Below are 11,132 nucleotides of genomic sequence, written 5' to 3' on the forward strand. Positions count from 1 at the left end.
GACCTCAAAGCTTTCTTCGTTTTATGCGGGATTTCGTCTAAATCCTCTTCGCGTTAAGTGATTGATTTAACACAAATTTGTAGCTTTATCTGATGGGGAATGGCATTTATTTCGTGCTAAGTGAAATTTCGCGTTAAGCGAGTTCGTTAACAGGATTTGACTGTATTTAGATTTGAAAGTGCACATAATAAATTTAAATTAAATATTTTCTCAGTCAACCTTCAAATGCAGGATTATTTCTCGCGTTCTACTTCAAGGTGGTAAACAAGTGGGAAAATCTGCAAAACTGGAAAATATCACAGAATTTCCAGATTCTCAAAAAAGTTGTGGGAAATACCTGAATAGTTTGTACTATGGGGGTGTGCACCTCAAAGTGACTTTTCAAAAATTCGATGTGGTTCTTTTTCCAATTTTAAGAACAAAAATATCATAAGATGGACGAGTAAATTACGAAATTATCATAACGTGGAACCGTAACATGGGTACAAGCCAATTGGCGAGAAAATTCACCATACATTATTTGTAAATATACAGGCGAAACACAACCAAAAGACCTTTTAATTTTCCATTATGGGCAAAGCCGTGCGGGTACAACTAGTAAAGAGTAAAAAAGAATGATCAAGTGAAGTAGCAAAAGATAGTGATTTACCACAACCACTTAACTTATCAAAGATTTCGATTACCAAGTTGCAGAACGGTTCCAAACGAGTTTGAGCATCAAATGCCCCGGAACAAAAGAAGTTAGACAAAAGATTACACAAATTCCTGCGTCCCTGAAGGGATTTTCCGTTCATCTCCCTTTTTTACGGAGGTAGAAATAGGGGTATCCGGACGTAATCCCGACAAGCCAGAATCCTGACAGCCAAAATCCTGATTGGGTCAAAATCCCGACAGACCAAAATCCCGAAAAAACAAAATCCCGACTTTCCAATATCCAGGGCAGTAGAAGTCGGAGTCAAGCTGGTTTTGGGGTTGAGGAGTCGGAGTCTGTAGTCGAAAGTTTAAAATTTCAAGAATCGGAGTCGGTCATTTTCCGTCAAACTTTGCCAGTGATGGTGGAGTCAGACTGGTTTTGAAGTAAAAGAGTCTGAGTCGAAGGCTCTCCAACTCCGCAACCCTGCAAAAATCTCAACAGGGTCAAAATCCCAATAAGGCCTAGCCCCCACTAGGAGTCTACATACCAAATTTCAACTTTCTAGGACATACCGTTCTTGAGTTATGCGACATACATACACACATACGCACATACAAACATACAGACGTCACGAGAAAACTCGTTGTCATTAACTCGGGAAACGTCAAAATGGATATTTCGGGCATCTATACATTCTTAGGTACAAATGTACGTGTGGTCGGGCGGAAAAAAAACTCAACATTCATTTGGGGGTGAGCAAAATAGAAATTAAGGTCAATTTTTGAGTGAAATTTTTTTCCCGAACACAATACTTCCTTTTTTGTAACGAGAAGTAAAAAGGAAAAATACTTTGCTAGATTAGATTTTTTTTTTCAAAGCTTGCTCAAATTCTCTTTATTTTTCTCTCTTGGCTGATCTTCAGGCAAACTAAGTAAAATTTTAAATTTAATTTATTTTTCATTGCTTATTTAATCACGCTAATTATGACTCTCGCAAAATGATTTTATAAGAATCAACTTAAAACAGAAATAGGGCCAGTTTAAATAAATTTGCACCTGTATGCAAAATTCTTTTCTGAATCATTGCTTTACTTCTTGAGATAATAGCAGTCATAGTAAACGAGAAAGAATATTTGTTTGCGCCATCTCTTTGAAAGGATCAACACCAATAAAATAAAAAAAAATCAGCACCTTGTGTTTCACAAGGTCTGCAGACCAAACTTTGTCTGAATCCTTGTATTACTTCTCGGGATATGACAATCACAAATAATGAGAGAAAAACGTTCGACTGCTCCGCCCTCCTGAAGCTATATACCAAATCGAATCATCTGTACCTTCTGGGATCTACCCTTTTTCTAAATCTGGCAATCACTTCTTGCTATATAGAAGTCCCGCATGATATAGGGTCAGGTGGGGTGAAACGGGGCGGATTTTGTCTATTTTTTCAAATAATGCCATTTGTAAACCCACAAACTTTTTTTTGTACTTTTTTTACATTTCTTCTTTACATCTGATTCTTCCCCTTTAATTTAAGCTGTTTGTCATTGAAATTTGTTACCATTGACAAGCTGAAAATTGCAATTGAAGTATCTGACCCATTTCACCCCACGGTGGAGTGAAATGGGTCATAGCAATAGAAGCATATAATAACTAAGAAATTATTACCAAAACACATACAATAGCAGAAAAAAAATATTTCCACTGAACCGTTTATTTTTACTTATTAACAACAAAATATTTTGATCTAAAATGCAAAAATATAACGTTTACCACAATCGAATTCTGCTCGTTCAATGCCTTCAGAATTTGACATCTAGAAACACTGTCTGTATCTTCCTACTCAGGGAAGATGTAGTATTTACCTGAGTTGGCTTTTTGTAGAAAATTTACGCTGTTGTAATCCTGGTCATTGACATTGTCAAGTGATCAACAAATTCTTTCGATGATTTTTTGCCCTTGTATTGGACAATAGCTTGCTTCCCAGAGGTGTTGATTCTTGCATAAGTAACTCATACATTTCTTCATCTAAGAGTTGGGTTTCATTTGAGTGCTGATTCCTTAGAAGATGTCTTGGCTCCTGCTTTCGTGAGCAATTCTGGCTTCCTCTTATATAAGTGGCATGCCAACCTTTTTTCAAAATTCCTGTCCCACTCAATGTCAAGAGTGCCACAATTGCATTTTTCAGAATTGGTCTTTTGATGAAAACCTTAGCAACACTGATTGTATCTTCTTATCAAATGAGAAAATACAATTTGTAGAGAACTAAAGCAATATATCTTTCTTCTTCTTCTTCACTTCCACGTTGTATGTCCATTATTCCGTTGTATTGTATGTCCCTAAGCTTTTCAACTTTGTGTGTTGGAGACCCCTTGGTACTACTACTCTTGGCATATTATACTTCCTTGCAGCTGAAGAAATTTCTGAAGCACCTTCAACTTCAATTAGTGCAGCCTCTACATTAGAGTCTGAATATTTTTTCCCCCTTTTTCTTACATACACCCCAGGCATTTTCATTGAATAAATAAAAAATTTGAATTAGGAAAGTAGGTAGGTAATTGGTTGTAAATATGGATGGCAAGTTTAGCTTTTGAATTCTACACATTAATAATACATACTTTATCTTTGTTGCATTTAAAAATCTTCTAAATCTCCTTTTAAGACCTATTTATTGATTTCAAAAGTCAATTTAATCTCATTAGGAATTAAAATTCACTAAGCCTAACTATGCCCCATTTCACCCCACCGCATGAAAATAGCAACAAAAGAAGAAATAATTGATACTTTTCCTATCTGTTTTTTGCAAATTGCAGATGAAAGTCTGTTCTAACTGATAACACTTTAGAATTTCAAGGAAAAAAAATGTATGGTAAGATTTCAAGAAGTTTGTCGGGCTTCCTAAAAATTCAAACGCGACTTGAGAACCAAAAGGTCAATGTAGTGCTCCAAGCAATTTACACAGAAACGTTTTTAACAATCATAATTGTAGCCAAAAAGCCCCTCATAACTTGTGTAAAGTTTGAGAAAAATTCAACCAGACCAAAAATTTTTATTAATAAAAATACACAGCATGACCCATTTCACCCCATGACCCATTTCACCCCACCTGACCCTAGAAAACGTCGCACTCCACCCTCTTGGAGAAAATGGAACCAAAAGACCATTCAGCACCAAATCACATGTGATTACATTCTTGTACCAAATGTCATTTGAACTCATATTGAACTCTTTTTTGGAATAAAGAGGTCACAAAAATAGTAATGTGTAATTACCAAACTATAGATGTAATACGTGTAATATTACATATATGTAATATGTGTATATATATGTGTAATACGTGTATATATGTATGTAATATGTATAAAAGAAGTGAACATTTTAAGTAATATGTAAACTTATATTAAAAACTGAACATGTGTCGAGGACGAGGAGCACGCCGAAGGCGGCTAATATTTAGTTAAAAATTGTCTTTTAGAAAAATGGAGTGTTTGTGTTTAGATTTTGTTATCGGGGATTCTCTAGCTTGTCGAATATTTGATGATATCGGGATTTTAACTATGTCAGGATTTCAACCCTGTCGGGATTTTGACAACTTCGGGATTATGACCTGTCGGGATTTCTACCCCGTCGGGATTTTGACAACGTCGGGATTATGACTTGTCGGAATTTCTACCCCGTCGGGATTCTGGCTTGTCGGGGTTTGGGTTGTCGGTATTTCGACCCAAACCCAGAAATAGGGTCAAAAGTTCAACAAAATGGCAAGAGAAGGGGCAAAAAGTTTTAGATACATTTTTAGGGCTTCTTAGGACTTAAATTTTCTGACACCTCTGGGCTTTAGACAGTGGCGTAGCTAGTCCCGACTTTCGGGGGGGGGGGGGGTTACTTCTTTTATATCTATATATATATATATATATATATATATATATATATATATATATATATATTTATATATATATAGTATATATATATATATAATCGCTTGGAATTTTTTCCTTTTCTTCTTTTTTTTTCTTTCTCGTCTCTCTTCTTTTTCTCTTTTTTTTGAGACTAACGTTTCGGGGGGGGGGGGGGGTTGTCCCCCAACCCCCCCCTTAGCTACGCCCCTGGCTTTAGATAAGCTTTTAGATAGGTTTTTATCTTAGATAAGCGTTTAGATAGGGCAAAAAGTTTTAGATAGGTTTTTTGGGCTTCTTAGGACTTAAATTTTCTGACACCTCTGGGCTTTAGATAAGCTTCTCCAAATCATTCCTAACTCCTGAAAGAAATAATGAAGGGTGTAAGACATTTTTGGAAACATTCCTCGAGTTGCTTCAAGACACTAAACTGCAGTTTTTCTAAAAAAAATGTCTTTGACTTTGAAAAATATACAACATAACAAGGTTTATTAAAAACTCTTCGACATAAGAATGAAAAATAACATCAGATAAATACACAAAATCAAGGGGGAAAATAATTTTTTGTCATATTAAGGTTTTCGAGATATTGAGAGTATACTGTGTTAAAAAAATATTTCCAAAATAAAAATAACATTTTAAAGTTTCCCCCTCATTTTACATTACATACATGCACCACGTCTAATTATTATCTTGAATGAAAAGGCTATGCTTTAAAAAAGGTAGAACAGATTTCAATCACAAAAATTTTAAATGCATTCTTGAAAAGCAATTAAAAAGAGGAACTGATACAGATGTTAAAGAGCAAAAAATCTGAAATTCTAAATTTAGGTCAACCACAAAGTTATGTTCCTTTATGAAGAGAAAGAAACGTATGTAATTTTAAGAACACTTAGCAATATTTAGTCACAAACTACAATTTCTTATCAGCATGATGGTAATTTAAATCTGCAATGTAATATTTTGAAGAATGTCTGCTTTTTGGGGGCAAAGAACTCAATTAGTGCTATCTTAAAATTTTTACTTTTTAATCTCTTCCTGCTCAAAATTTTTAGAGAAGAGTACAGTCGTCCCTCGCTACTTCGCGCGTCGACTTTCGCGGCTTCACTACGTCGCGTTTTTTTTTTTTTCAAATATAGTAATTACGCTTTTTATGCGCTAATGTCAACTTTTTTCTACAAAAGGATAACAAAGTATACGTCTTTTAAGTAAGGTAAGCTTTTAAGTAAGGTCTGAGGGGCTAGTTGTACTAGTTGAGGGAGTGGAGGTATAAAATCGCTGAAGAAAGTGTAGGGACTTGCTATCTCATTCTAACCGTTAAGCACTAACTGGAAAGTATAAATCACTGTATTATTACTAGGGGATAAATACAACTATAAATGGTGTTCAAGAATGTACTAGCTTTTTAAGTTGTATACGTAAATGTAGAGGAAGAACGTGGGCTCCTACGGTCATCAACGGGCAATTGATTCCTCATCGAACAAGCTGAGGTTTTTTCATAGATTAGTAGTATTGTGTAAGAACAACGTGTGTGTGTAGTTTATTTCCCAATAATTAACAATGTGATATCTATTATGTCTAACATATCTAATTTTCTCATACTTTGTGCAAAATATTAAATAATACAAATGTAATGGTGGTTAAGGGTGCTGTTTCGTGTCTAGGGGGCTGTAACTATGATTAAAAACCTTTTTAAATTGCCGTAAGTTTTATGCGCTCTAATTAGAACAATATATACAGAATCCTACTTCGCAGAAATTCAGTTATCGTGGTAAAGTCTGGAACGAATTAACCACGATAAACAAGGGTTGACTAATTGAAATTTTAGCGTGCAAGGTCTGGGGCGTATGTTGGATGCAAAAATATTTCTCAGCCCAGCTTGGCTATCTTTAGGCATTTCACCAAAACTGCATGTGGTCTGGCATTGTACATGATGTAGTACAGTTTGCATCCTGTCAAATATTGCTGGTCTTTTACAGCAAGTTTCTTTCTCTTTATAAACTGATAGAACTTTCTGCTAGTTTTAGTAATTTCTTAGAAGGGAAAAAGAAATATTTTAAAAATAGAAGCAATGTGGTTAAAAACTTTTAAAAAGATTTAAAAAATCTAGAGGAAAAATAATTACCTAGCAAACCTATAAATATTTTCTTCGATGTGATCGTAAACAGGCTTTATATTTTCTTTCGGTTCATCGGGCTCCACATCATCGACTTTCGAGATTGGTTGTGTTGCTGCATTCGAAATACTGTCTTTCTCACTTTTGATATCACTACTAGGTTCATTTTTTACTTCAATGCTGTCCTCTGGTTTTTGAATATCAACATTTAAATCGATATCAATACATTTGATATTTGCTTCAGAATCAGTTTTATCATCTATAGTTTCCACATCAATTAAATCGTTGGATGTTTCAGAAGAAACAACCGTAATTGCTGAATTACTATTTAATGAATCTGTACTCAAAACTCCTTCTAGTTCACTTGATCTCCACCATCTGGATTTCATTTTTACAGGTTTGGGATTAGTTTCAAGAGTTTTACTATTGACGTCCAGTGGAGGCTCATTTGCCGAAACATTGCTGCTGATTTCAGAAACTTTTTTGGATTCTGTATACAGTGAGCTCATAATTTTTTCAGAAGCAGCACAACAAGCAGTAGTTGGTGTCAAAGCTTGGTCTATTGGCTTTTCTGCAGTGTTATCAGCAGCTTCAACTTGGCTTTCATTTGTTACAACATCCACAATAAGTGCAACTTCAGTTTCATCCATCTTTTCTTGCTTTCTTTTTCTTGGTGCTGGTTTCTTTTGATCTGGTGTAGATTCCTTCTTTGCTATTTTGGAATCCTTTTTTTCTGATTTTATCTTTTTATTCTCAGATTTTACTGTTTTAATTTCTGATTTATCCTTTTTATCACTTTTAAGACTTTTCTTATCAGCTGCAGGTTCTTTCTTAGATTTTTTCTGAGATTTAACATTTCTCTCACTTGCTCTAGTTCTTTTGCACACATTCTGGTCTCCTGTGTCATTCTTGTCCACTTCACATGAGATGGGGGCAGAATCTTCTTTTTTATTTTCAATTGAGATTTCAGATTTGGGTGAGTTTGTAGTGGGAGAAATAGTTTTAGTAATTTCTGTAGATGGTAATGATTTGATGTTCTCTGAAGAACTTTTATCATTTTTTGCCGTAGCATCTGTATTCTTTGAAGCTTTAGTTTTCTTTCCAGTCTGAGAAGAAGAAACAAAAGCATCATCTTTAACAACTGATCGACGGATACGACTGCTTCGGCGTACAGGAGCATCAGTGTCAGCTGAATTAATTACTTTAGAAGTAGAGTGAATATTATTAGAATTATCTTCACCTGTTAAACTAGGTTTAACCTCACTTGATTTGCTTCCTTTTGTGTTTTCTTCAAGTGTATTTTCATATGTTTTTTCGGTTAATTCAGAAACTATTTCAGAAATATCAACAGCCAACTGAAAACAAGTGTTGGAATCAGAATTTTCTAATGTAGAAGTTGATAATGTTTTCTTATCACTCATTTCTGAAATTTCACTCATCTTCAACTCTTTTTTAAATATTCATCACATAATTTTTATGTAATGATAGAGATCATGTGAGTAAAGTAAAAATTTTAAAACTTTACAATCTTCCAACGCTTTTCTCATTTTGTAGCACTTTAAGCGACAACAAATTCATTCTTGGATTTAGTAGAATTAAAAAGCTGACCTGAAATGAAAAGATTTTAGTGTTACCAAAAATTTTCACAATCATTTTATTATGGCCAGGAAAAGAAGTACAATTTCAAGTGAGAACTGCATACTTTTAATTTTTGATTAATGTTGGGTTGATTAAGTATAAGAGGAGGTGGAGCTTGTTGGACAGCAAGGCACAATAATTTTTAACAATTAACTTTTTCTTTATTTTAATTTATGACCAACAAATAGTCCCCATAGTTTTACAAATCCTATAACAAAATCAGTTACACTGAACAAATTTTACGGCTATTTTTTCAAAGCTGAGTAATTTTCATTAGACACCTTTAGCTTCACACAACCATACTTTTGTACAGCTTTCAAACAATTAAAACCACTTGTCCTGTCCAAAACTAGTTTTGGAAGTCCAAAAATCTGACCCTGAATACCATACATGCCATATTATATTGCGTATATAGATTTACTTATATATTATACACTAGAAAGTCGCCCGTCAAGGTATGACGGGTGAAAATTGCTTCTACTCTTCTACATTCAAACAAAGTCATTGCCTGTTGGGTAATATTTTGATAGTTAAAATTGTAACTCTAACTCCAGTGGATAGCGTTCATTTTTGATTCTTCAATTCCCTAAAATGACTGTCTTACCAGTAAAACAGTTAAGTTACCGGATCGAGTTCAGCCTTGTCATAATAAAGCCTTTCTCTGCATGTTAAACATTACCAAAACATATCATCAAATTATCATGCCGTGGCCCGAGAATAAAGGTGTACAATCAGTTGACAACTTGACAGCTAAAAAGCAAATTCGTAGCCCAGCAACATGTCAAAGTGTAAACAGTACAGTACACAACAAAAGAAAACAAGCTAACTCATTTCCGCATGTGTAACTACTTTATCGCACATTGGCTCAACAGGTGCTCTTCTTGCTCTAGAGGTCTATTGTGCAAGAATTGCAAGTGGAGGTGAAGTGATTTTTCTCTCATAATCATTTTTTTTCATTCTTTCGAAATAAATTTCGAGTAATCTTTGAAAACTTCGAGTTAAAGGAAGTTTACTTCGAGATATTAAGAATAATTAGCATGGAATTAAAGACGGGGGTCGGGATTTGATAAAAACTTCAAGTTATAGTAATATTTGAGCTGTTGCGAATTGACTGTGTATCTAATATTTCATTTTACATTTCTATCAATTTTAATGGAGTTAATTTAGCATTAGCTGCTTTACTCATTTTTCTTCTTTTAGCTACTTTTACAGTTATATATGATTCAGTAAACAATATACATTAATCAACGCAGAAGTCATAAGACATTTTCTTTTTCTCTGAGCAATGTTTCATATTTAGATAGGCAATTTTAATATGAATTAAAATTGTTGCATCACTAATAATTTTATGAATATAAAATACAAATCGGCGAACCCGGCCTACAATGCTTATTGCTTAAGATTTAGATCTACACTATTAACCGATTTTTTATCTATACTACTTACGAGTGTAAATAAGCGACTAGATCAGTTTTTTTCGAAAAAATACTCTTTGCTTTTATTGTAACCCTTGATCTGTTTTAGTTAATTCCTTTGCAATAATTTTACATACATTTTTTATCGGTACAACACACTGATATCCTTCTTAGCTATAGTTTAAATGTATGCAAGTTAGTGTTTTTAAAGCTTTTGCATGCATAAGCAGTTTTATTTTTTGCCTATTTTGGAGATTATTTTTGTTACTATGCCACCCCATTCCCCAAACAATCCGGAGTTTACACAACACAATATTAAACATGGAGTTTTAAAAATTACCTTCAACTGTATAATATTTTAAATGTGCTTGTATAGAAATGATGTGTGAATCCCTGGTAGTATGAATTTGAAATGCATACAAGTGTGGAGGTTCCGTCCGGTGAAATATTTTAATTTATATAAGCAGTAAAAATAATGCAGATTTACTGTTAACTGATTTTGAAACACCTCTTCTTCTCTTCTTTTGGCACGTCTTCTCAAACCCATGAGTGAGTTCCCACATTTTCCTTTCAACTACACAGCACTGCTTTGATGCACTACAAAATTAATCACTTGATATAAAATTTATGTTAAAGGAACAAAATTTTCATATTTAAAACTTTCAAACTATTTTTTCCCCAATCAATTGCCTTACTTTCTAGCAGATGAGCGCTAGATCTAATTTTCCTTGTCTCCATTTTTTGAAAGATATTCAAAATCCTCAAAATAAATAAAAAATAATTGAATACTTTTGAAACAGCATTGCATAGTAATTTAATTAAATCACTTTCAAAGAGTTCTCTTCCAAAGAAGTAATTTTTGAAAAAGTAACAATTTCGCTAAAAATGATTTATTTCGTTTTAGGCGCCAAAACAGACATTTTGTAGCGTTCCGAGTAGGAAGCATCAAATAATTAGACGCTGACTTTAAACTTCCAGCGAAACAAATTACTTTTTGAATTTGAGTTAGCATTTCTTAGTAGTTCATACTCAAGGAAACCAAAATGATGAGTTTTCACAACACCTGAAATTGAAGTATTTTTGACAAGCACGTAGAATACAACATCTTACAAACTTACTTCGCAAGGCAAATATCGTACAGAGTAGACCTTCGATATTTTGTGAAAATACATTACTAAATTTGCACTTTTCAGTTGAATGTTTCTTTTTTAATATATTGCATGACATTGTAAAAGGTATAGCTCGCATTATAAAACTCAAGTACACTTTGATATTCCGCAATCATAATAAAGGAAATCTGATTTGAACTCTGGTTTGTGAGAAGGAGTGCTGCTAAATTCAAAAACGTTAATGTTTGATTAATTACAATTGCCTATCGTACCGATTATAAAAATAAGAACAGGTTTGAGGTCTTTGTGTAATGGATAAGATTTCATTCTA

At 33.7% G+C, this 11,132-nt stretch overlaps 1 protein-coding gene across 1 annotated transcript in view; it reads right to left on the reverse strand.

Annotated features, from left to right (window-relative positions):
• The window catches only part of LOC129219004 (histone-lysine N-methyltransferase SETD2-like), a 53,633-nt gene extending 45,555 nt beyond the window's left edge, over positions 1–8,078 (reverse strand). The window contains exon 1 of the mRNA XM_054853325.1: positions 6,649–8,078. Within this exon, the coding sequence (XP_054709300.1) occupies positions 6,649–8,078 (1,430 nt within the window). The remainder of the gene's footprint in view (positions 1–6,648) is intronic.
• Between the last annotated feature and the right edge of the window lie 3,054 nt (positions 8,079–11,132).

The sequence above is a fragment of the Uloborus diversus genome, chromosome 1 (assembly GCF_026930045.1).
Source record: "Uloborus diversus isolate 005 chromosome 1, Udiv.v.3.1, whole genome shotgun sequence".
Classification (NCBI taxonomy): domain Eukaryota; kingdom Metazoa; phylum Arthropoda; class Arachnida; order Araneae; family Uloboridae; genus Uloborus; species Uloborus diversus.